The 26,901-nt window shown below is 44.9% G+C and overlaps 1 protein-coding gene and 1 pseudogene across 2 annotated transcripts; both read left to right on the top strand.

Moving 5' to 3' along the window:
* The first annotated feature begins 499 nt into the window (after positions 1 to 499).
* LOC118702254 (galactoside-binding soluble lectin 13-like) lies at positions 500 to 5,901 on the top strand. 2 transcript variants are annotated; one of them, XM_045570875.1, is made up of 4 exons: positions 510 to 570; positions 2,337 to 2,413; positions 3,148 to 3,358; positions 5,651 to 5,901. In XM_045570875.1, exons 1-4 carry the CDS (start codon positions 556 to 558, stop codon positions 5,762 to 5,764), a joined length of 417 nt encoding a protein of 138 aa, XP_045426831.1. In that variant the 5' UTR covers positions 510 to 555; the 3' UTR covers positions 5,765 to 5,901. The 2 variants fall into 2 exon arrangements, with proteins under 2 accessions (XP_045426830.1, XP_045426831.1); XM_045570874.1 differs by lacking the exon at positions 5,651 to 5,901 and having other exon boundaries at positions 500 to 570; positions 3,148 to 3,655.
* A 5,149-nt stretch (positions 5,902 to 11,050) lies between these two features.
* On the top strand, positions 11,051 to 14,723 carry LOC118702253 (annotated as a pseudogene).
* The last annotated feature ends 12,178 nt before the right edge of the window (positions 14,724 to 26,901 follow it).

Raw genomic sequence — 26,901 nt, 5'->3', positions numbered from 1 at the left:
TGGGCAGAGGCAAGGGTCCTACAGGGGACTGGAGGTGACACAAAAACTTTCTCTACCTCTGTCTCCAAGTCTGCTGAGGACCAATGTCCATGCTCTCCCCAGACCTGCAGAAGACAGTCCTTACCTCCTGGAAGACCAATTCTTTGCCATTGTTCCAGTAAGAAGAATGTGTATCTTTTGGGTGGGTTCCATGCTATTGTATACATACTGAGTGAGAGGCATGTAAGCTGGCCTTTAGACCCACTCACACACTCACTACATCATCCTTATTTGTGCATTTTCCCTGCAACTCCTTCCTCACCCACAATTTCCTCACTGAAATTTCTACTCATCACAAACACATCCTATTCAAGGACAGGTCCAGACACACGTAGTGATTGATTCTATTTGTGATACTCCACCGCTTCTCATGCTGGAAATCTTTCTAGAAGAGGCTTAGAAACTGGAATGAATCCAGAGGGTGGGGCTTCCAGGAATTATTTATAATCTGCCGCTCACAGAGCTCACACACAACTAGACACAGTTACGAAGAGCTGCCCAGCAGAAGACGCAACAATGGCAGTGGTACAGGTGAGTAGAAATGACACAGACTTTAGTGATCCCAGGTCCCATAAAGGAAGGAAGAAAGAGTGCAAGATAGTTTAAGATGAAAATATTTGGGGCATTTAGCAGTTGTGAATGTGTGGAAGAGAGACCCTGGGCATATGATGATGGAATCCTGATGGGGAATCTTGTGTTGACCCTGGGCCAGTGTAATCCAATGCCAGCATTTGATGGTGTCTGACTGAGTGTGAACTCTGTTGAGACACTGTGACTTTGTGTGGGAAATAGACAGCTGACTGGGATGAAGGACTGTGTGTGTGGTGCAAGGGTGAGATTGTACATTTGTGTTCATGACTGGTGGAGTATCGTGTGTGTGTGTGTGTGTGTGTGTGTGTGTGTGTGTGTGTGAGAAAGAGAGAGAGAGAGAGAGAGAGAGAGAGAGAGAGAGAGAGAGAGAGAGAGAGAGAGAGAGAGTGATGCAGCTGGGGCATAGGTTGAGTAACTGTGCATGCCAGTAGGGAATGTTGGCAGGTATGTGATATGGTGAGTCCCATGTCTCAATGTGACTTTGTGTGATTCTCTCTGTGTGTGATAATTTGTGACTGTGTGTTGAAGTGTGGATGTTTGTAGCTGTGTCTGCATGTGAGTGTTCTCCCCTACATGGTAGTGACTGTTAAGTAACGGTATGTCTTTCTGTGTGTATCATTGTGGCTCCTGGTGGGCAGAATTGGAGTCTTGGGGAGTGTGGGTTTCCCAGGACTCCTCCCTGAGCACTAATGAGAGCAGAATGAGTCAGTCCTCAGATGCCTCTTCTCAAGAAACCTGGGGGAGGTGAACTCAGACTGTGGGGCAGGGGATCTCCTGTCTAGGTCAGCACATGGTGACCCCTGCTCCTGCCTCAGGTCTCCTCCCCACGCCAGTCCTTCCTTTGTCCTAACAACAACAACAACAACAACAACAACAACAACAAAATGTGACCTGGCTCTCTGGGGAAGGTGGTTGTGGGATTTGGTTTCAGGGAATGGATCACCTGAAGATGGAAGGAACAAAATAAGCCTCAGTCCAGACAAAGCTAACAGTAGATACCAATGGACAATGTGTAGGTTTCTTTCATTGTTTTCTTCAGTTACTGCCCCCGACCCTGTGTGCAGTACTGGCTGTGTCCTCAGTGACTTGTGCACGTTCCTGAAAGAACATGCATGTCCTTGAAATTCTGTTGCATATATAGCCCACACACAGGTGTCTCCTTTTCCATTCTCATTGCCCTCTCCTTTAACAAATATTTTTCATCGACGTGACTATTTATATTGTTATAGTTTTGTCTTGTCTCTACAGTTTCAGATGGAAAATGATCAGAGGGTGGTACTTCAGAAAGGGCCCTTCCCTTCTGCCAGGTCACCCCTGTTTAGACCCCATACATACCAGTGATCAGGTTAAAGGCTTTACATCTACTAGCTCATGTGTTACTGAGAGCTCCCTCTGAAGTAGGAATTTCTGATAATCCTCCTTCTACTGAGGAGACAAAGGCAAGGAGAATTCAGGTAACTGATCTATAGTCTCACTGCTAGTAAGAGGCCTAATTAGAATCCAGGAAGCCTGGTTCTTGAAAGCTTGCTTTCAATGACAATTCTCTCATTTCTTCATGGACACAGGGTCCTGACTGTGATGAGGGGGGGAGAAGGGGGCCCTCAGAGTTTGTCCTTTGATGTTTATCCTGCTTTGCCACTGGGTGTTGTAGGAGGGAGACCACACCTGGCTTTGTCCCTCTCATCCACTCTCTTCTCCCATGGCAGGTCCCATACACAAAACTTACATCCTTGAACATTGGTTCTTCAGTGACAATCAAAGGGACACCTGCCATGTCTTTCATGTGAGTACTCTGTGGCCTATGGTGGGAAAACGAAGAACTGAGGTTATTGTAGCTTTGGAGGTCACTTCATGCATGAGTGGTACTGAAATGCGTAATTAACATAATGGTAGCACAGTGCAGTTGCAGTTCCTGGAGACCCATCTGGTGCCAGGATTAAAACCTACAGGTGCATGTCTGTGGGTAAGTGTTGAAGTCTGGGGGCTGGGGTCACTCAGACATTGGAATTGGGGTCTGTCATCAAAGGACACAGCAGTATTTCCAGGGCATGAAAAGTAACCCCAGGCCAGTGACTGCTGCTCGGTGTGAGACCTGGGCTAAGAGATGAGGCATCTCTTAGGACCGGTTTGGCTCAATGGATAGAGTGTCGGCTTAGGGACTGAAGGGCCCCAGGTTTGATTCCGATCAAGGGCATGTACCTTGGTTGCGGGCATATTCCCAGTAGGAGTTGATGTTTCGAACTCTATCTCTCTCCCTTCCACTCTGTACAAAAATCAATAAAATATATTTAAAAAAAGAAAAGAAAAGAAAAAAAAGAGATGAGGCATCTCTCCAGTCTGGGCAGGACAAGCTGAAGCAGCCCACAGGGTCACGTACTGCAGTGTCACCCAGGAAGGCCTTGCTTCCCCCAGCAGGAGTTGGGAAGGGTGTGTGTGTGTGTGTGTGTGTGTGTGTGTGTGAAAAGTGGGCCCTATGAAGAAGGGTCCTGCTCCACATGCTTTGTGCTTTGCCTTCAGCATGAGCCCAGAACTGCAGGTGGATTTCCACACTGGAACTCAAGAGGACTCAGACATCGCCTTCTCTTTCCGAGTGTACTTTGGCAACTGTGTGGTGATGAACAGCCGTCAGTTTGGGGACTGGAAAGCAGAGGAGAAATACGAGGGTATGCCTTTTGTGGATGGCCAGCCATTTGAGCTGTGCATCTCGGTGCTTCAAAATGAGTACCAGGTGAGTGTACCCAGGAGCATCCACTACATGGGCTGTCAGGGCTGTCAGAGGAGCACACAGCTCTCCCTGGCCTGGCCCTCACAGTCACTTGTGGTTCATCTCCTGCCCCTCTCATCACAGAGCACCCTCTGTTTGTACTGCCATGCTCAGGTCAAGATCAGCACACATGCCTTCTTCTCCACTGTGGAAAATTTCCTCCTTCAATTGCAGCCAAGTTTTCTACCTGTGCTATCATTCTTTCAGTTTTCATGTAGGAGTTTGTTAAAATATGCATATAAATAATTATAATTAGTTTACAATTGAGTGTTTTTACATTCCTAAATCCAGTCCCTCTCTCCAGAGCAACAGTTACTAGTCCTTTTGTGCTCTTTACAGAAATACTATATGCTTGTACAACTCTATCATCTACTTATCTATCTATCTTTCAATCTCTCTATCATCTATCATCATGTATCTGTGTATGCTTTTGTTTCTTTTTAAATAAATGATGTTACAAGTATTTCTAGTAATCACACATTGAGTACTAGAGTTTATTTGTTGTAAAAAAAAATGTATGTTAGATGCTTTAGCTCTGTGATCGGCAAACTGTGGCTCGTGAGCCAAATGCAACTCCTTGGCCCCTTGAGTGTGGCTCTTCCACAAAATACCACAGCCTGGGTAAGTCCATTTTGAAGAAGTGACATTAGAAGAAGTTTAAGTTTAAAATTTGGCTCTCAAAAGAAATTTCAATTGTTGTATTGTTGATATTTGTCTTTGTTGACTTATGAGTTTGCTGACCACTGCTCTAGCTGGTTTGGTTTAGTGGATAGAGCATTGGCCTGCAGACAGAAGGGTCCTGGATTTTATTCATGTCATGGACACATATCTAGGTTGCAAGCTGCTCCCTGTACTGGCCCTGGTCATGGCTTGTGCAGGAGACAATCAATCGATGGGTTTCTCTCACATTGATATTTCTCTCTGTCTTTCCCTCTCTTTTCCACTCTCTTAAAAATTAATGGAAAAAATATCATCCGGTGAGGACTTAAAAATACATAAAAAAATAAAAAATAATAAAAAATGTATGTTAGAGAAATCATTCCGCTAGAAGCATTCTCAGAATGATTTAACTTGACCCTTATTCATGCACATTTGGGTGGTTTCCATATTTTGCTCTCATGAATGAAGCTGTATTCTATATAACATTTTTGTCATTATCAACCTCTCAATGCTTATATGAAAGAACATATTCAGAGGAATGGAAAAGCTGGTTGGAAAAGTGTGTGCAATTTTAATTTGAAAAACTAAGACCTTAAAAATTTGACTTTTTTTTATAGCCATGGTAATGAAGCATATATTTAAAAATTCTGACCTTTATAAATGGAGAAATAAAAACTAACATCTTATTATGATTGAAGCCAGCTATCTTTTCATATGCTTTAAGCTTATTTAAATAATCCTCATTTAAAATCATATGTACAATTCTACCTCTTTAGGAATATTGAAGCCCTAGTAGCCCTTTTGGCTCAGTGGATAGAGTGTCAGCCCTCAGACTACAGGATCCTGGGTTCAATTCCAGTCAAGGGCACATACTTGGCTTGCAAGTACGATATTTGGCTCTGATGTGTCTCTCTCACATTGATGTTTCTCTCTCTCTCTCTCTCCCTCCCCTTCCACGCTGTCTAAAAAGCAATGGAAATAAATATCCTCAGATGAGGATTAAAAAAAAGAAAAAGAAAGAAAGAATACAGACACTCAGGATTCATGAGACACAGTTCCTGGCCATGAGAATCTCCTAAGCTAGAAGGAAGATCTGGCCGACATAGACAATGCAACAGAAAGTGGTAGCTTTTCAGTGGAGGAATAAGAGAATCACAGAAAATAGAGTGAACAACTGTCTGAAATAGTGGCAGAATGTAGGTTATAAAAAGAAGCACATCTGCATAAACTGATTTGGCTCAGTGGATAGAGAGTCGGCCTGTGGACTGAAAGGTCCCAGGTTTGATTCCGGTCAAGGGCATGCACCTTGGTTGCGGGCACATCCCCAGGAGGGGGTGTGCAAGAGGCAGCTGATTGATGATTCTCTCTCATCGATGTTTCTAACTCTCTATCCTTCTCTCTTCCTCTCTGTAAAAAATCAATAAAATATATTTTTAAAAAAAGCACACACACACACACAAAAAAGCACATCTACTGGCTTTTGAAGTGTGATGGAGAGTTTCTGGGTGGATGGTGTGTCTATAGAGCAGAAGTAGAAAGAAAGTCGGTAAGTTTATTTGGTAGCATACTATATTTATGATACATTTTCCCTTTCAGATAAAGGTAAATGGCCGTCAGTGTTACACATTTTCCCATCGACTCCCGCCAAATAGTGTGAAGATGATCCAGGTGTGGAGAGATGTCTCCCTGACTTCCGTGGTTGTCCAGTAGAGAAGGATGTGACCAGAATTCCCATTGTCAAGGAGATCCCTCCACATAAGTGATGCTGTGATTGCCAGAGCTCGCTAACAACATGGGTTCTCACCCTTCCCCCACACTTGGTCATTAAACTCCTGAGAACTTAAAAAGATTTGCTTCGTGTTTCTGAGGGAAAAAGAGAAAAAATATTAAGTGCTCAACATTAAAAGGGGCATGAGAGTACTGAGGGAGAGGTCAAGAAATCAAAGGATAAATACTTCTCAGACACAAGGAGTGATGGACAGGGTCATGAGATGTCTGAGAAGACATTGGTGACAATATCCTTATGTAGTACTTAGGATATGTCAGACACTCTGGACACTCTAAAGCAAAATCCTTCCCCAATTTCAGACAACTAAACCAAGATATTAGATATCTGGCTCAAGCTGCAAAGCTCTAATTGGTAGTTGGGGAAGGAACTTTGTATTTGGAGAGCAATCAGGTGAGATTTCTTAAATCTTTTATTCCAAGGATGTTTAATATATATTATCACTGTGCCTGGCTCTGTGTGAGCTGCACTGGGGAAAATAAAGAAAATGACAAGGCCAGCACTTAAAAAGTTTTCATCCCAGAAGTAGTTGGAAAACCAAAAAGATTTACCTCAAAGAATCTCTTTTTTCTTGTACTCAAACAATTGCAAGATTTTTTGGAGTTATGTGGGCAGAAATCTGGGACATGTTTGGTAATGAACTGTTATGATTGTAGACCAGGGAGGATAAAATTGTTGTTAAAACAAGGAAATTTATACACATGATGCAGTGACCTGACACTGTTGTGATGGCCCACAGAATGGTTGCAGAATAACAAACCTCTCCAACATACATTGTTGTAAAACAATAACTCATTATTATGTCTCCCAGGTTTGCAGTGTCCTGCACTCATGTTGGTAGTATAGTTTGTGGCATTAATCAGATTGTAGTGGGAAGTAGAGTTTTCTGATGGGTGCTTTCCTCATGTCTCACACTTCACTTGAGTTGGATGAAAGAGCTGGGGGCTTGATGGTTGTTTCTCTTCACACAACCTTCATAGCTGTCTTAGACCTCATCAGCTCACTTAGGTTTCATGGCTGCCATAGTGATTCCTTGAAAAGGCCCAAGCAGAAGATGCAAGGTATGATAGGACCTAACTCTAGAAGCCATGCATTGCCACTCCCTTCACATCCTAGTGTTCAAAGGTGAGACAGAAAGACAGAGAGACAGCCATAATAATGTGGAGGAGACTACACTAGGGCATGGGTATGTTGACTTGTGGTTCATAGAAATCATCCTAAGAGACTAGCTACTGCTCCACCGTCAGGTCCCAGAGACATTCATACTTCCCACATATCCAAAACACAGACCACTTTCTAAGGAATTTTCAGATGTAATACAATTACAGGAATAAGCCTGGGACACAAGTCCAGCATCTCATCATCAAAACCAGGGCCTGGTGCTCATGAAGTGAACTGAGTATAAACTCCTCCTAATATGTGCACTAAAGAGACAAAATACTGCCTCATACATGGCAGACATAGATGCTGAAACAGACATAAAGATGCAACCCACAATTCTATTTTAACAGGCAGCCACAGGAGATGTATAGCAGCCACTGCTTCGCTTCATATCTGAAAACCAGCCAGGTTCATATCTACCGTTTTCTTTAGAATTGTTACTCTGCGTCAATAGCATGCACCCTCCTTTCTCAGCTTCTTTGAGTTCCTGCCTAGATGTCAGAATGACTATTTTAAGGGCTCTGATAACCAGCCTCTTAGCAAGTCTGGAGAATAATTTAAGAGACATACTTAGGAGAGATTATTCATAAAAATAGACTATGGCAGATTTAAGAAAGTCTTCTGGAAATAGCCTCTTTCTCCACAAGGACTACCTTGGGCATCAATCACATGATCTCTCACCATGTCCATTGCCACAGCTTCTTCTTCAACTCCAACCTTCTTAACTGAAATGCTTCTTTCCTTAGTCTTCCTCCAACCTAACATCCAGAAGCCTTGAAGTGGCAACATATTGCTAATGGCACTGTTCAGCCTTTCTTTTGGGTTTCATTTCACTCTGGAATAAAATTCTCCCCCCCCCCCCAAACACTACTTATACACTCTTGAGTTTTGATGAGGCACAATCTTTTCCTTTCATTTTTTCTGTCTTCATTTTGGTCCCTTCTGCATTTTGTTTATGGATCCTAGGACCTCATCATATTTTAGGGAATTAGGTAATTCTTGCACTAAGTGGATGAAAACTATCCTGGGGCCCTTGGCTTGGTCAGCAGAACATGAGTTAGATTTCATATCTACTTTCCCCTTGGCTGGTGGTCTTCTGATTGGAATAACCTAGCCAACTCTACCTGGTGGCCCTGCTAAACAAACTCAAAATAATTGCCCTGTCTTTGATGATATTGGTCAACTCAGTCCACTTCCCATGGAGTATTCCATTCAACTTTATCTTTTGTGCTCGTGGTGCCAGTAGTGATGTCTCAGATACTAAGATATGACACAGAGAGTTCTGGGATAAGTGTTCCACAAGAAATCTTTGAAGTGCTTCTGGGAATTTCTCTGATCCCATTTTTCTCAATCCTCCTCAATCCAAATCTCTCAGCAGATAAGACATATCTCAAAAATAAAAAGACATTCCTAGAACTTAAAGCCATCGCTCCCCTCCCCTCCCCTCCCCTCTCGCCTCCCCCCTCCCCCCTCCCCCCTCCGCTCCCCTCCCCCTCTCTCTCCCCTCCCCTCCCCCTCCCCTCTCCTCTACCCTCCCCTTCCCTCCCCCTCCCCTCCCCTCTCCTCTCCCCTCTCCTCCCCCCTCCTCTCCCCTCTCCCCTCCCCTCCCCTCCCCCCTCCCCTCCCCTCCCCCCTCCTCTCCCCTCTCCCCTCCCCTCCCCTCCCCCCTCCCGTCCCCTCTTCTCTCCCCTCCCCTCCCCTACCCCCTCCTCTCCCCTCTCCCCTCCCCTCCCCTCCCACCTCCCCTCCCCTCTCAGCTCCCCTCTCACTTCCCCTCCCCTTTCCCCTCCCCTCCCCTCCCCCCTCCCCTTCCCTCTCACCTCCCCTCTCACTTCCCCTCCCCTCTCACCTCCCCTCTCACTTCCCCTCCCCTTTCCCCTCCCCTCCCCCCTCCCCTTCCCTCCCCCCTCCCCTCCCCTCTCCCCTCCCCTCCCCTCCCCCCTCCCCTCCCCTCTCCCCTCCCCTCCCCTATCACCTCCCCTCCCCTCTCACCTCCCCTCCCCTCTCCCCTCCTCTCCCCTCTCCCCTCCCCTCCCCTCCCACCTCCCCTCCCGTCCCCTCCTCTCTCACTCTCCCCTCCCCTCCCCAACCAGAGGCAGCTGGTTGATGTTTCTAACTCTATCTCTCTCCCTTCCTCTGTGTAAAAAAATCAATAAAATATATTAAAAAAAGTAAAAAGTAAAATACCAATGGCATATTTCACTGACCTATAGAGAACTCTCCAAAAGTTCATTTGGAACAATAAAAGATCCCTAATAGCCACAGCAATCCTGAGAAAGAAGAATAATGTAGGAGGGATCTCAATACCAGATTTCAAGCTGTATTACAAAGCCACTGTTCTCAAAACAGCCTGGTACTGGCACAAGAACAAACACATAGATCAATGGAATAGAATCGAGAACCCAGATATCAACCCAAACCACTATGCTCAATTAATATTTGACAAAGGAGGCACGAATATACAATGGAGTCAAGACAGTCTCTTCAATAAATGGTGTTGGAAAAATTGGACAGATACATGCAAAAGAATGAAACTAGATCACCAACTTACACCATACACAAAAATAAACTGAAAATGGATACAGGACTTAAACGTAAGACGGGAAACCATAAAATACTAGAGGCATCCACAGGCAGCAAAATCTCAGACATATGCCAAAAGAACTTCTTCACTGATACTGCCCCTAGGGCAATGGAAGCTAAAGAGAAAATAAACAAATGGGACTACATCAAAATAAAAAGCTTTTTTACAGCAAAAGAAACGATCAACAAAATAACAAGAAAGCGCCGAAGCCGGTTTGGCTCAGTGGTAGAGCGTCGGTCTGCGAACTGAAAGGTCCCAGGTTCGATTCCGGTCAAGGGCATGTACATTGGTTGCAGGCACATCCCAGGTAGGGGGTGTGCAAAAGGCAGCTGGTCGATGTTTCTCTCTCATCAACGTTTCTAGCTCTCTATCTCTCTCCCTTCCTCCTCTCTGTGAAATATTAATAAAATATTTAAAAAAATAACAAGAAAGCCCACTGTATGGGATAACATATTTGCAAATGTTATCACTGATAAAGGTTTAATCTCCAACATCTACAGAAAACTTATACAACTAAATAAAAGGAAAATGAATGATCCAATTAAAAAATGGGCAATGGACCTAAATAGAATATTTTCAAAACAAGACAGAAGGAAGGCCAAGAGGCACATGAAAACATGCTCAAAGTCACTAATTATCCGAGAGATGCAAATCAAAACAACAATGCGGTACCATCTCACACCTGTCAGAATAGCCAACATCAGCAAATCAACAAACCACAAGTGTTGGCGAGGTTGCGGAGATAAAGGAACCCTCAGGCACTGCTGGTGGGAATGCAGACTGGTGCAACCACTGTGGAGAACAGTATGGAGTTTCCTCAAAAAACTGAAAATGGAACTCCCATTTGACCCAGTAATCCCACTTCTAGGATTATATCCCAAGAAACTAGAAACACCAATCAGAAAGGATATATGCACCCCTATGCTCATAGCAGCAAAATCTACAATAGCTAGGATTTGGAAACAGCCTAGGTGCCCGTCAGCAGATGATTGGATCCAAAAACTATGGTATATCTACACAATGGAATACTATGCTGCCATAAAAAAGAAGGAATTCTTATCATTTGCAGCAACCTGGATGGAATTGGAGAACATCATGCTGAGTGAAATAAGCCAGTCAATGAAAGAGAAACACCATATGACCTCACTCATTTATGGATAATAAAGGACATTATAAACTGATGAACCAAAAGATATGGAGACAGTAAAGCAATAAACAGACTGTCAAATTACTGCGGGGAGAGGAAAGAGATCTGGGGGAGATAAGAGATCAACCGAAGGATTATATACATGCATATAAGTACAACCAATGGACACAAAACTCTGGGGAGGGTAGGTATGTATGGGGGGAAATGGTAAAATATGTACACAGATAATAATTTAATAAAATAAAATTAAAAAAATATATACTCTCCTAGGCCATGGTATTTTGTGGAAGAGACACACTCAAGGGGCCAAAGTGCCACATGTGGCTAGTGAGCCCCAATTTGTGGACACTGTACTAGAGCAATAGTTCAGAAAATGGAAAAGAATAATGGTATCTATATTCATCTCTTTGGTGATCACGTTAGAAGTTACAGTAATGGGATGTATGAAGTATCTTATCCAAAGGTTAATTGAAACCACAGACTAAACAGTAAAATAATCTTCTCCTAGACACTGCAGAGCATGAAAGTCAACGAATGTAGTCGAGTTTGAAGAAAAGAGTCAAATAAGAAAAGGGGGACAAAGTTGGAGGAATCACAATACCAGATATCAAGCTGTATGACTCTTCTCAAAACTGCCTGGTCCTGGCACAACAACAGACATATAGACCAATGGAACAGAAGTGAGAACCCAGAAATTGATTCCAACCATTATGCTCAATTAATATTTGACAAAGGAGGCAAGAGCATCCAATGGAGTCAAGACAGTCTCTTCAATAAGTGGTGCTGGGAAATGTAGTCAGATACATGCAAACAAATGAAACTAGATCACCAACTTACACCATACACAAAAATAAACTTAAAATGGGGAAATGACTTATGCATAAGACAGGAAACCATAACAATTTCAGAAGAACCCACAGGCAACAAAGCATCAGACATAACTTGTAGTAATATCTTTTACTGATACAGCACCTAGGGCAATAGAAACTAAGGAGAAAATAAACAAATGGGACTACATCAAAATAAAAGGCTTCTGCACAGAAAAAGAAACCATCAGCAAAACAACTAAAAAGCCCACGCATGGAAGAACATATTTGCCAATGTTATCACTGATAAGGGTTTAATCTCCAACATTTACAGGGAACTCATACAACTTAACAAAAGGAAGATAAACAATCCAATCGAAAAATGGGCAAAGAACCTAAATAGACACTTCTCAAAAGTGGGCATACAAGAAGGCCAAGAGGCATATGAAAAAAATGCTCAATGTCACTAATCATCCAAGAGATGCAAATGAAAATGACAATGAATGGCTAACATCAACAAATAAACAAACAACAAGTGCTGGCAAGGATGTAGAGAAAAGTGAACCCTCATACATAGCTGGTGGGAAAGCAGACTGGTACAGCCACTGTGGAAAACAGTATGGTGTTTCCTCAAAAAATTAAAAATGGGACTTCCATTTGACCCAATAACCTCACTTCTATGAATATACCCCAAGAAATCAGAAACACCAATCAGAAAGGATATGTGCACCCCTATGTTCATAGCAGCACAATTTATAATGGCTAAGATTTGGAAACACCCTAAGTGCCCTTAAACAGATGAGTGGATTAAAAAACAGTGGTACATCTACACAATAGAATACTACACTGCTGTTAAAAAAGAAAGAACTCTTGCCCTGGCTCAGTGGATGGAGCACTGGCCTGCAAACTTAAGAGTCCCAGATGAATTCAGGTCAAGGGCACATGCCTGGGCTGTGGGGTGCATCCCCAGTAGGGGGCATGCAAGAAGCAGCCAAACAGGCATTCTCTTTCATCATTGATGTTTCTATCTCTCTCTCTCCCTCTTCCTTCCTCTCTGAAATCAATAAAACTATTTTTTTTTTTAAGAAAGAAAGAAAAAAGTCTTACCATTTGCAACAGCATGGATGGACCTGGAGAGCAATATGCTAAGCAAAATAAGCGAGTTGGAGAAAGATAAATATCACATGATCTCACCCATTTGTGGAATATAATCAACTCCATAAACTGATGAAGAAAAATAGATCCAGATACTAAGAAGCATCAATCATATCATCAAGCCTCTGAGGGAAGGCAGAGGAGGGTGGGGGTCCGGACTATACTATACTGTTGCATCCCCATGCCTTGCTTATTGTCTATGCTTTAAAATTATTTCATGACCATTTGTTTAATGTCTTCTCTTCCTTGTTTTGAAATAAAAATGATGTAGCAATTCTCAGAAGTCAGCATTGATTTTTAGTACATGATAAATCTCAGGTAAATATTACTTCAGAATCCCTTTGTGATTTTATGACCTAAAGAAGAACGTAAATAGAAGCACTTGTTGTCTATGCTTTAAAATGATTTTATGGCCTTTGTGTTCTCTCTCCCTCTCCCAACACGGCGGCCTCAGATCAGTGCAGTGCGTTTATCAGGAGAACCCAGCAATCCAGAGAGGTTGAAAGGTTTTGGTTATTGAGTGTTTCATTTTCTAGAGACTTCTCTCTCTCCTTTGTGCATTCCTGTTCAATGCCCTGAGACACAATGAAGAGTCTCTAGGTAACAGGAGAATTCAAGTGGACGATGCTAATCAAGCCCAGGATAGACAGGGGTTTTCGTTCTTTTGGCTGAAATAGAAATCAGGATTCTGACGAAGTAGATACAGACTGGAGGGCCCATCCTGCCACAGACAGCTTTGATGACTATCCATCTAGAAGAGGTGATGATACTTTGGAGATAAGTATTGAGATCAAGATGGTTGTAATTCAGATAGGTACCATGATGGGTATCAAGACAATTATCTTGATCCTGGATATAGATGGATATAGTGGCCAGGATCACTATGGTGGGAGAGGCAGCAGAGACTATGATAGAGGCTATGGTTCCAGGATAGGCAGTGGCAGAAGAGCATTTGGCAGTGGCTACCGAATGGATGATGACTACAGAGGAGGTGGGGGCCGCTATGAGGACAGATATGAGACGTGATGATTGATCATGGAGCTCTGGAGGTGATTAACCTTCGGATGATTATAGGCGTGATGACAAAGGTCCCCCCCAAAGGCCCAAACTGAATCTAAAGCCTTTGAGCACTCCTAAAGAAGATGATTCCTCTGCTGGCACCTCCCAGTCCAGTCGAGCAGGCTCCAACTTTGGAGGGGCAAAACCTGTTGACACAGCTGTTGGACAAGGAGAAGTAGAGGAGTGGCTACAGAAGGAACAGGAGAAACTGCAGCATCAGCTGGATGAGCCACAACTAGAACAGCAGCCTCGAGAGAGACACCCAAGCTGGCGAAGTGAAGAAACTCAGGAACAGAACGGTCCAGGACAGGGAGTTATCACAGACCAGCACCTAGCCACATCTGGCAGAAATGCACGAAGGAGAGAGAGAAGTCTCTAGAAAATGAAACACTCAATAAGGAGGAAGACTGTCACTCTCCAACTTCTAAGCCTCCCAAGCCTGAACAGCCTCTAAAGGTAATGCCAGCCCCTCCACCAAAGGAGAATGCTTGGGCGAAGCCACGTTCTAACCCTCCTGCTCGATCTCAGAGCGCAGACACAGAGCAGGAATCCCCTACAAGTGGTGGGGGAAAATGGTTCCAGCTCAGCCATCTGAGGAAGGACCAGCAAGAAAAGATGAAAATAAAGTGATGGAGTGAGTGTCCCTAAAGGCCAAAGAGGAAGCTCCAACCGTGGTCCAGGAGATCGAGGGAACAAAGACCACTGGAAGGAGTCAGAGAGGAAAGATGGCAAAAAGGATCAAGACTCCCTATCTTCATCTGAGCCAAAGAAACTTGAAGAAAGTCCAGCCTCCTTCACTTCTGCAAGCAAGTATGCTGCTCTGTCTGTGGATGGTGAAGATGAAAACGAGGGAGATTACACCGACTAGACCTCCACATCCTGTTTCTTCCGAGTCTCTCTCTACCCTGGAACGTTCAAGAGCAAACCAAACCTCCAGGCAGACAAGACCAAATAAAACTCACATCTCCAGGGAAAAAATAACTAAGTAAAAATAAAATAAAATAAAATAAAATAAAATAAAATAAAATAAAATGATGTTATGACCATTTGTTTAATATCTTTTCTTCCTTTTTTTTTTTTTAAAGAAAAGATGATGTAGCAATTCTCAGAAGTCAGCATTGATTTTTAGTACCTGATAAATCTCAGGTAAATATTATTTCAGTATCTCCTTATGATTTTATGACTTAAAGAAGGAAGTAAATAGAAAAATACCTCAACTTATGTTTACCAGTAAATGTTTATTCAGCCTAAGGAAGTAAAAGTTCTTTTGAACACATGCTATGAATATCTTAGTAGTTCTTTTTTTTAAAAATTATTTTTTAATTGATTTCAGGGAGGAAGGGAAGAGGAGAGAGAGACAGAAACATCAAAGATGAGAGAGAATCATTGATAGGCTTCCCCCTGCACACCCCCTATTGGGGTTCGAGCTGCAACCAGGCAAGTGCCCTTGGCCAGAATCAAACCTGGGACCCTTCAGTCTGCAGACTGATGCTCTATCCACTGAGCCAAACCAGCTAGGGCTATCTTAGTACTTCTTAATGTAAACTGTATTTAGCAGCTGTGCCAAACTTTATTGTAATGCCAAATCAAGAGGGATTGTTTTCAAACCACATTAAAAAATAATGTGTAATATACAAAGCTTTTGAACTAAATTATAAAATTATTGTGTAAGAGAAAAATTAGCAAAATACATAGGTAGAGCAGTTTGCAGAATTAAGAATTCTGTCAACTATGAAACTATGCTTACTCTCATTAGTGAAGATTAAGCTATAAATAATAACAGAGATGATGATTGATTCATTTTCTAGAGAAGTGACTAATATATTACGTGAGGATTAGGGTAAACAAATAAAAATGGGCCTGGCTGGCATGGCTCAGTGGTTGCCTGTGAAGGTGCAATTCCCAGTCAGGGCATATGCCCAGGTTGTGGATTTGATCCCAGTGTGGGGTGTGCAGGGGGCAGCCAATCCATGATTCCCTCTCATCATTGATGTTTCCATTCCTGTCTCCCACTCCCTTTCCCTCCAAAATAAAAAAACACACACATATTTTTAAAGAAATACAATGGAATCACTATAGTCAAGCTGCTACATTACAAACATAAAGAAAATGGGCTGAAACTGGTTTGGCTCAAATGTCTAGACTCTAGAGCATCAGCCTGCGTACTGAAAGGTCCCAGGTTCAATTCCGGTCAATGGCATGTACCTTGGTTCTAGTCCTGCATTTATATGTAGATGTATAGCAAACCTCCAGACAAACATGTGATTAGCCCCTGTAGGACTAAGGAGAGAATATTCAAGTATCCAAACCAACTAACAACCAGTCTTCAAAGCACTGCTCTTTTAAGAATTACCATCTCGGACCAATTTGTTTTATCCTCACCCTAGGATATGTTTTCATTGATTTTAGAGAGAGAGGAGAAAGGATGGGAGGGAGAGAAAGAAAAAAGGAGGGAAGAAGAAAGGTAGAAGAGAGAGATGAACATGCATGTGAGAGAAAAGCATCGATAGGTTTGCTCCCATATACACTCGGACTGGGGATTGAACCTGCAGCCTAGGATGTGCCGTGACCTGGAATCAAATCCGCAACATTTTGGTGTCCAGGAGGATGCTCCAAGTAACCGAACCTCCTGGCCAGGGCAGGTCTGATTCTTTTCAAGAATATTTCTTTTACTATAAAAACTCATCTCTTTTTCATCTTCAGAACACTCTGGGTATTGCCTAGTTATGTTTCTCATCTGCAAACCCTCTGATTCTTGAATAAACGTTTATCACTTCTTTCTAGGCAAAGCCTCCTGACTCTCTGAGTAGTTATTGGGTATTTTCATTTAAGGTGTGTGTGATAATTAGCACAGGCTTCTCAAGTGGAATTTTTGAAGAATCAATCAAAATTTAAGTGATCATATAGCTCACTTCATTTGAGGCAAAGAAAGTATGTAGAAAGCTAGGAGAAAATTACCGAAGTTGGGGAAATTTGTAGTAAGGCTTAGAGGACTACTTGCTGGATTGTAACTGAGGATGAGTAAAGAGAGAAATCAGAAAAATGGCAGACTTCACTGGACATAATTTACCTCCAGTGAAGAGAGGGGAACAAAAACATTTGGTGACCAGATAAAGAATTGTTTCATACATTAATTTAAAATCGTGATCACATGCTACAAGTGCATTTTTTAAAAATGTGACCAAAAAAGAAGATGGCAGTGAAGGAGATGGAAGTTACACTCACCTCCTCTCAGGTCCCAACTGGAATTATAATTAAACTATAGAACAATTAACCTCAATAACCAACCAAGACTAGTCTTATGGGCAAGGATTTACAGAAGAAGCCACATCGACCCTGGTAGGAAGTGGGGAGACTCTAATAGGGCTGGTCCTACACTCACATGCAACAGGAAAATCTGGGTGGATATCTCAGCTGCAGAGTTCTCCTCTGAAAACATGGAATCTCAACCCCACACTGGGTCCTTCATTGCAGAGCACCTGAACTGCAAAGAGGCACCCAAATACCACATGGCTGTGAAAATCAGCAGGGGTTCTATAAGCCAGAAAGAGTCTGCTAGAAACTCAGGTGCCTCTTAAAGAGCCAGCACACAAAATCTCAGTCTCAGCCATTCACTCTAGGCTTCAGCACAGTCTTTCCAGGGTAGACGGGGTTGTGTGGCTCTGGGGAGAAAGCTGAAGGAACAGCCACCAGGGTCTCCATGCTGAGTCACTTTCCTGCACCACCCACAGACACCACTGAGCATTCCCCTTCAAGCTACATCAGAAAAAAAGCTGCACTAACCCCACACTCCCTGCAGAGCTCACACTCTGCTGAGGAGTCTGTTGCCTGGGCCTGCAAAGTAGACTTTCTAGAAGGGATCTTGAGGGAAAACACACAGAGGGTCAGAGGCTGAGTTGGAGGTCCATGAAGCAAAGTCCTTTTCTACTACCTCACACCACTCAACAGAGCAACAGAGCCCAAAACAGTGGCCCCACAGGCCAGAGCAGCCATGGCCTACCCTGGAGAGCTAGAGCAGGGGGCCTGGGCCCCAACAGGCCAGAGCAGTGGAGCCCTGCCACCTCAATTGAAGAACCACTAGCTTCATCTCGCTCACTGACATCGACCTAGCCCTGCTTAGCTGTCACTCTGCAACACTGTCAGCAGCTGCAGCCAGCCTGGTCCCGTGGTACAGAAAAATCTCCAGAATGTCCAGGCAGACTGAGGAAAACTGAGTTATCTGATTTTTGGGAGTTCTCATTTCTTTCTCAAGTGCCCAAAGAGCACTAGCATTCCTGTGCAGAGCCATCCTTGACCTGTTTGGGCCTGATGAACTCTGCTGGCCTCTTCCTGGCAACTCCCTGAGAGCCTGCCCAACCATAAAGATGTGCACAGGGCGAGTGGTGGATGACCAGGTTGTACCATGAGATCGTTGCTGAGTAGTCTCAGCACTGACTTTAAATCTGGATTAATCTGATGAAAACCGCTGCCCCATGTTGTGAATCACTGGGAACCCACCTCACAGAACTAGCATATCACCAGAGGCTCATTCAGCAACTGAAACTAACAGGCAGGTTGCAGGCAGAGGTGGTTCTTGGGAAGGCTTGGGTCTTTTTCTGACCTGCCCCCGGGCTAGGTGCAGGTGGAAATTGGCCCGTACACAGCTTGGCCTCTCTGATACATACCCAGGCCCAGCAGAGGTAGCCACAAAAACTGTGGATTGCCTTGTAGACCCAAATAGCTAGCACAGAGCTAGTTAAAGGCAGTGCCTGATATTAACCTGCAGTGGAGTCCCTCCTAAATGGCCCCAGAGCCATTACAGCCAGTGGCAGGATTCAGACAACATCAGAGCATGCCCCAATTAGCTCCACAATCAGCACACACAGAGAGAGGTCTCAGCAGACACCAGACCCCGTAAGGTTAAATTAGCTTTGTGGGGGTCTAGCCCTGCACAGAAACTCCTAAAATGCAGTCAAAGTCTATCTTCATAGCCAGACAGGCAACACCCCGACAGGCCAATAGCAATAAATACTCAACTACAAGCGTGGCCTGTGTGGCTCAGTTGTCAGAGTGTTGTCCCATGCATCTGAAGGTGGCTAGTTTGATTCTCGATCATGACTCATGGCTGGGTTGTAGGCTCAAAACCCTGTGGGGGTCTGCAGGAAACAGCTAGTCAATTGTTTTTTCTCTCTCTAAAAATTCAACTTTAAAAAAACATATTTTTGAGGGCTCTACTAGCCCTGGCCAGTGTCTTTCAGTGGTTAGAGCATGAGTCCGTACACCTAAGGGTTGTTCGTGTGATTCCTATTCAAACACACATACCTGGGTTGCAGGTTCGCTCCTCGTCTCTGGTCTGGGTGCAGGAGGCTATCAGTCAATGGGTCTTTCACATTGATCTCTGTCTCTCATTCCTTGTCTCTGTCTCTCTCCCTCTCTCTTCTCTCTAAGCCCCTCCCTCCTTTCCACTCTCTTTCAAAAAGCAATGAAGCACCTAAGCTGCTACCTCACACACAATTTCAAAACAACTAAAAGACAGAACAGACACCATCCAAAACCACAGGAAAGCTGGATGAGTGGAAAAATCTACAACTAGAAGGAAAGAGAAAAGCTCATTGATCAGAGGAGTCACAAAGCACAGAGGTATGGAGATGTGCACAGATAGAAAGGACAGCCTAGTGCCTGGCTGGTGGGAGGGGAAAGGAAGCTCCCAGCTGCACTGAACCCCAATCCCGGTGAAACCCCGTGGACCCAGGCCCATACGGGTGGAGTCTGGACTGTAGAGAAAGGCACCCAGAGACTCAAAGACTGGGAGACTCGGGGGAGCCGGGAGCCGCAGCAGGCAGGGCTAAAGGTGTGCTAGTGAGTGCATGCAGAGAGGTCTGACTGTTGAGGCTGTTGCAGCCTCTCCACAGCAGGAGTCGGAAGCTCTTGACTGCACTGAATTCCAGTTCCGACTGCACTGAGCACTGAAACCTAGTTCTGGTAGAGTCCCTGGGGCACCCATGCTCTTACAAGGGGAATCTGGACTGTCAGGCAGAAATTCAGGGTATTCGTGGAAGGCTGAGGTCTGAGGCACAAGGGCAGGCTGACAGGAAGCCAAGACTGTCGGCTCAGCCCCGAGACTCTGTCCCATCCAAGCTGAGCTCAGAGGCTTTTGTAATTTTGCAAGTCTGATCCTATTAGACTGTCTCCAATACAGAAAGTATCCCAATGTAGACACAGCTGATACTCACATCCAATGGGCCCGGAGGTCAATTCCTCCCAGTGACACCAACAACAATCAAGAGTTAACTACAACAAGGCTAAAAACGCAGTACACAAAGGGGAGCACCAAGAGTGTCTACCTCAGGTAGCTGAGGAGGCTGACCCACTGGGCCATATAGGACACCAAACACACAAAGCCATCCTACCAACTCAGGGAAGCAACAAAAATGCTGAGAAAAGGAAATAGATCTCAAGCGAAAGAAATGGAGGAGAACAAAAGACAGAATATAGAGTTCAAAACCACAGTTATAAGGTTTTTCAAGAATTTCTTAGAAAAGGCCAATAAATTTAACGAGACCCTCAAGGATATGAAAAAGGACCAACTAGAAATTAAGCATACACTGACTGAAATAAAAAATATTATACAGAGACCCAACAGCAGACTAGAAGAACACAAGAATGAAGTCAAAGATTTGGAATACAAAGAGGCAAAGGACACTCCTCTGGCGAAGCAAGAAGAAAAGAGAATCCAGAAAGTTGAAGATAGTGTAAGAAGCCTCTGGGACTTCAAGTGTACCAACATTATGGGGGTGCCAGAAGAAGAGAGAGAGTGAGATACTGAAAACCTATTTGAAGAAATAATGTCAGAAAACTTCCCCCACCTGATGAAAGAAATACTTACAAGCCCAGGAAGTGCACAGAACTCCAAACAAAATGAATCCAAAAAGGTCTACACCAAGACATATCTTAATTACAACACCAAGGGCAAAAGACAAAGACAGAATCTTACAAGCAGCAAGAGAAAAAAGTTAGTCACCTATAAGGTAGCACCCATATGACTGTCAGCTGATTTCTCAATAGAAACTATGCAGGCCAGATTGGAGTGCCAAGAAATATTCAAAGTGATGAATAGCAAGAACCTACAACCAAGATTACTCTACCCAGCAGAGTTATCATTCAGAATTGAAGTTCAGCTAAAGAGCTTCACAGATAAGAAAAAGCTAAACCACTATTATATGAAATGCTGAAAGGTATTAAGAAGAGGAAGAAGAAGAAAAAAGATAAATATTATGATCAACAAATACATATATATCTCAACAAGTGAATCTAAAAATCAAGTGAATTAAAAATCTGAGGAACAGAATAAACTGGTGAATATAATAGAATCAGAGGCAAAGAAAGGGAGTGGATTGATAATTCTCAGGGGAAAGGGTGTGTGGGGTGCAGGAAGAGCCTGGTTTAAATCGTACACCTATGGATGAGGACAATGCGGGGGGGGGGGGGGGGGGGGAGGGTAAAGGCAGAGGGTGGGGTGGGAATTGGGTAGAAGGGAGCTATGTGGGGGGGGGGGAGAAACAGTTGTAATAATCTGAGCAAGAAAGATTTATTAAATTTGGAGAAAAAAGAAAATGGACATAGAAACCATCTTATATAATAAAGAGGTAATATGCAAATTGACTGTCACTCCAACACACAAGGTGACCATCCTCATGTGGTCAAAGATGCCCACCCCCATGTGGATGCAAGATGGCAGGCAGGGCAGGGCAGTTGTGGGTGATCAGACTAGCAGTGGAGGGCAGTTAGAGGTGACCAGGTAGGCTAGGGAGGGCAGTTAGGGGTGACCGTGCCAGAAGAGGATGGCAGTTCATGGCTACCAGGCCTGCAGGTGAGGACAGTTAGGGGCAACCGGTCCTTCAAGGGAGGGCTGTTAGGGAGTAGTCAGGGGAGTAGTCAGGTGTCCATCAGGCTGGCAGGGGAGTAGTTAGGGGATGATCAGGCTGGCAGGCAGAAGTGGTTAGGGGTAATCAGGCAGGTGAGTAGTTGGGAACTAGCAGTCCTGGATTGAAGAGGGAGGTCTCAGATTGGAGAGTTGTGCAGGCTGGGCTGAGGGACACATACCCATGCATGAATTTCATGTACCAGAACTCCAGTCTATGTATATAAGACCCTAAGGACAATTTGACCAGTAGCTATGATGCGCACTGACCACCAGGGGGCAGATGCTGAACCGCAGAAGCTGCCCCCTCATGGTTAGTGCATTCCCACAGCAGGAGCTCTGCTCTGCTGATCAATGAGCGCCAGATGCTGGGCTAAAAAATGGCTGGCGAGCACAGCTGCGGCAGTGCCAGCCTCTCCCGCAGAAACTCCCCTGCACAGACTACCCGCATCCGGACCAGGACCAGGATCGGACCCGCAACAGAACTGACTGAACATGAGCCCATGGCTACTTCTCAGTTATGGGTGCACTGGTATCATTCTAGGACTGCCCGCATAGACCGCAGCAGAGTGCAGTGAGCCTCCTGAGCGGCAGAGGTAGGGGCAGCGGGGCCGGGCTGAGTGTGCGGGATGAATGGGAGTGGTGCACAGCCTGCCCAGGCTCAGGCTCCTCCCTGGCCACCTGCTGCTTCAGGCACTACTGCACCCCTCAGGAGATGTCTGACTGCTGGTTTGGCTAGATGGCAGCAGGCCAGGCCGAGGGACCCAACTAGTAAAAAATAATCAGAAAGGGCCTGGCCTGATGTGGCTCAGCTGGCTGAGCCTTGTCCTGTGTATTAAAGGGTCTGTGCTGTGCAAGTAAGATTTTCAAAGCATTAGTGGTTTAGAATAATTTGTTGCAGGATTCATGCTGTGATGTGGAGCATAGTAATAAACTTCAAAAGATGTATTAAGGAGGTTTGGGAAAGTACTTAACTGCGTGTAACTTGGTTTTAACTGGACCTGCAGAATGAATAAGCCCAGATTCCATTTCATTTCCTTTAGTGAAATATAAAGGGAGAAAAGGTACAGAGATGAGAATGTTCCACTGGATTTTTTGTGTATTAAAAGTCAAGGCACCAATAGATTTTGAATGGGGAACCTTAGTTCCACTTCTGAGGGTCCCTCAAAAAATAGTCCACCTCAAAATACATACAAATTTTCAGAGAAGACCCACTCAACAATTTAATGATAGAGAAGCACAAGATGGCTGGCAGGGGTGCCCATGACTGAGAAGTAGCCATGGGCTCATGTTCAGTTCATATTTAGAGAAGCACTAAATAAACTGACATGAAACCAAACAACACTCACAGGAAGAAATGAGCAGTGCATGACAGCTTGCATAGAATTTTCTTTCCACATCAACAATCTGGAAAAGTCCCTTAGGACTTGGTTCTAACAAGCCCTGTTTTTCTCAAGAATTTAAGTTGGCTCTTTTCTCACTGGAACCGTGAAGGGTGCAGAAGAGATGTAGAAGGTTTCTGCTGTGCCATATATGCTTAATAAAAGGAATTTCACAAGCTGAAGACCAAGCACCCGAGAAAGACGTTTACCCAAAAGATGCTTCAAAAGGCAAGGAGGAAACTTATGTATGAAAGCTAAGCACTACTACGAGAATAATAAGAAAATGTACAGAACTGAGATTCAAGTGACTAGGATGGTAAGAAAAGCTGGCAATTTCTTTGTGCCTACAAAACCCTAATTAATATTTGTCATCAGGATGGGTGGTATCAATAGTGGGGCCCTGTCCAGAGTACACCAGTTACTCAAGGCCAATTCGAGCATGAAGGCCCTATTCAGAGTATGCCAGATGTTCAAGGCCACTCTGATTGTGGGAATCTTAATCAGAGTGTTCAAGGCTAAGATGCTATACACAGGTGCAAGGACACAGTAATCTATGCACTGTGCAAGTGTGCCCTTCCAAAACCCAACTGATTGATGTCACTCTTTGGAAAGAAACCTCTTTTGTCTGAGTAGTATAAAGTTGTTACTGACCAGCCAGCACAGCTGCTTAGAAGGCTGTAACTCTAACGATGGCTCTTTTATAGCTTCTACATTGAAGGCTACTGTGTAAGAAAGATGTATTGTTGCCTAGCCGGTGTGCAGCCGTGTCTACGTTGGGATACCTTCTGTATTGAAGACAGTCTTATAGGATCAGACTTGCAAAATTATAAAAGCCTCTGAGCTTAACTTGAATGGGGCAGAGTCTCAGGGCTGAGCCGACAGTCTTGGCTTTCTGTCAGCCCTGCCCTTGTGCCTCAGATCTCAGCCTTCCACGGATCCCCTGAATTTCTGCCTGACAGTCCAGATTCCCCTTGTAAGAGCGTGGGTGCCCCAGGGGCTCACCCGAAACTGGGTTTCAGTGCTCAGTGCAGTCGGAACTGGAATTCAGTGCAGTCAAGAGCTTCTGACTCCTTCCGCTGAAGACCTCTCTGCGCACACTCACTAGCACGCCTCTAGTCGTGCCCGCTGTGGCTCCTGGCTCCCCTGAGTCTTCCAGTCTCTGAGTCTCTGGGTGCCTTTCTCTACAGTCCAGACTCCACCCCTATGAGCCTGGATCCACGGGGTTCAACCGGGATTGGGGTTCAGTGCAGTCAGAACTGGAGTTCAGTGTAGCTGGGAGCTTCCTTTCTCCTCCCACCAGCCAGGCACTCGGCTGCCCTTCCTATCTGCGTGCATCTCCCTATCTCAGCGCTTTGCAGCTCTCCTGATCCATGAACCTCTCTCCTTTTTTCTAGTTGTATTATTTTCCACTCAGCCAGCTTTCCTGTGGTTTTGGATGATATCCATTCTGTCTTTTAATGGTTGTTGTGAAATTGTGTGAGGCGGCAGCTTAGGTGCTTACCTAGACCGCCATCTTGTTTTCCCTTCTCTCTATGTCCATTTTCATCCTGTTGAAGTTCTCACTAAATTTCTGGAGCATCCCTGTAACCATTGCTTTGAACTATGTATTGGTAGCTTGCTTGCCTCTCTTTCATTTAGTTTTTATTTTCCTCTGAGGATGTCTCTTGTTCACTCATTTAGAGCATGTATTTGTTTCTGTGCATTAGGTAGAGCTGCTATGTTTTCCAGACTTAGTATGGTGGCCTTATGCAGTAGGAACATGGGGGCTTAGTGGCACAGACTGCCTGATCACCTGAACTATGTGCTCCAAGAATGTACTTTGGGTAGGTTATGTGAAACCTCTTACTGTAGTTGTGTTTTTGTTTGTTGTTTTGTTTTTCTTAATCCTCATTTGAGAATATTTTATCATTGCTTTTTCAAAGAGAGTGGAAGGGAGGGAGGGGCTGAGAGAAAAGAGAGAGGGAGATAGAGACAGAGACTGAGACAGAGAATGAGAGACAGAGATCAATGTGAGAAAGACCCATTGACTGATAGCCTCCTGCACCCAGACCAGGGACGAGGAGCGAACCTGCAACCTAGGTATGTGCCTTTGACGAGGAATCATACCAAAATCACTTTGGTGTACGGACCCATGCTCTAACCACTGAAAGACACTGGCCAAGGCTAGTGGAGCCCTCAAAAATATGTGTGTGTTTTTTTTTAAGTTGAATTTTTGGAGAGAGAGGGAGAAGGAGAGAGAAAACAATTGACTAGCAGACCCCCACAGGGTATTGAGCCCACAACCCAACCAAGGGTATTGATTGGGAATCAAACTAGCCCCCTTCAGAAGCATGGGGCAACTAAGCCACACAGGCCAGGTTTGTAGTTGAGTTTTGATTGCTATTGGCCTGTTGGGATGTTGCCCGTCTGGCTATGAAGATAGACTTTGACTGCATTTTAGGAGTTTCTGTGCAGGGCTGGACCCCACAAAGCTAATTTAACCTTACGGGGTCTGATGTCTGCTGAGACCTCTCTCTGTGTGTGCTGCTTGTGGAGCTAATTGGGGCATGCTCTGATGTTGTCTGAATCCTGCCACTGGCTGTAATGGGTCTGGGGCTATTTGGGAGGGACTCCACTGCAAGTTAATACCAGGCACTGCTGTTAGGTCTGTGCTCCCTATTTGGGTCTACAAGACAATCCACAGTTTTTGTGGCTACCTCTGCTGGGCCTGGGTATGTGTCAGAGAGGCCAAGCTGTGTACAGGCCAGTTTCCACCTGCACCTAGCCCGGGGCAGGTCAGAAAGACCCAAGCCTTCCCAAGAACCACCTCTGCATGCAACCGGCCTATTAGGTTCAGTCGCTGAATGAGCTTCTGGTGATATGCTAGTTCTGTGAGGTGGGTTCCCAGTGATTCACAACATGGGGCAGCGGTTTTCATCAGATTAATCCAGATTTAAACTCAGTGCCAGAGTCAGTGCTGAGGCTACTCAGCAACAATCTCATGGTACACCCTGACCAGCCACCACTCGCCCTGTGCACATCTTTATGGTTGGGCAGGCTCTCAGGGAGGAGTCAGGGGGAGGCCAGCAGAGTTCATCAGGCCCAAACAGGCTAAGATTTGGCCCTGAGACGGGATAACTCTGCTCAGTAATGCTAGTGCCCTTTGGGCATATGAGAAAGAAATGAGAATGCCCAGAAGCCAGATAACTCAGTTTTCCTCAGTCTGCCTGGATATTCTGGAGATTTTTCTGCACCAAGGACCAGGCTGGCTGCAGCTGCTGACAGTGTTGCAGAGTGACAGCTAAGCAGGGCTAGGTCGCTGGCAGTGAGTGAGATGAAGCTAGTGGTTCTTCCATTGAGGGGGCAGGGCTCCACTGCTCTGGCCTGTTGGGGCCCAGGCCCTCTGCTCTAGCTCTCCAGGGTAGGCCATGGCTGCTCTGGCCTGTGGGGCCACCGTTTTGGCCTGCAGGAGGCAGGGTGTTGCTGCCCATGGAAAGCAGGGCTCTGCTGCTCTGTTGAGTGGTATGAGGGAGTAGAAATGGACTTTGCTTCATGGACCTCCAGTTCAGCCTCTGACCCTCTGTGAGTTTTCCCTCAAGATCCCTTCTAGAAAGTCTTTGCAGGCCCAGGCAACAGACTCCTCAGCAGAGTGCGAGCTCTGCAGGGAGTGTGGGGCTAGTGCAGTTTTTTGTCTGTTGCTTGAAGGTAGTGTGGGGGTGGTGCAGGAAAGTGACTCAGCATGGGGACCCTGGTGGCTGTTCCTTCAGCTTTCTCCCCAGAGCCACACAACCCCATCTACCCTGGAAAGACTGTGCTGAAGCCTAGAGTGAATGGCTGAGACTGAGATTTTGTGTGCTGGCTCTTTAAGAGGCACCTGAGTTTCTAGCA

The sequence above is a fragment of the Pipistrellus kuhlii genome, unplaced genomic scaffold (genome assembly GCF_014108245.1).
Source record: "Pipistrellus kuhlii isolate mPipKuh1 unplaced genomic scaffold, mPipKuh1.p scaffold_m20_p_38, whole genome shotgun sequence".
In the NCBI taxonomy this organism is placed as follows: Eukaryota; Metazoa; Chordata; class Mammalia; order Chiroptera; family Vespertilionidae; genus Pipistrellus; species Pipistrellus kuhlii.
Note: the sequence above shows the minus strand (reverse complement) of the source record. Positions and strands in the feature narration are given on the sequence as shown.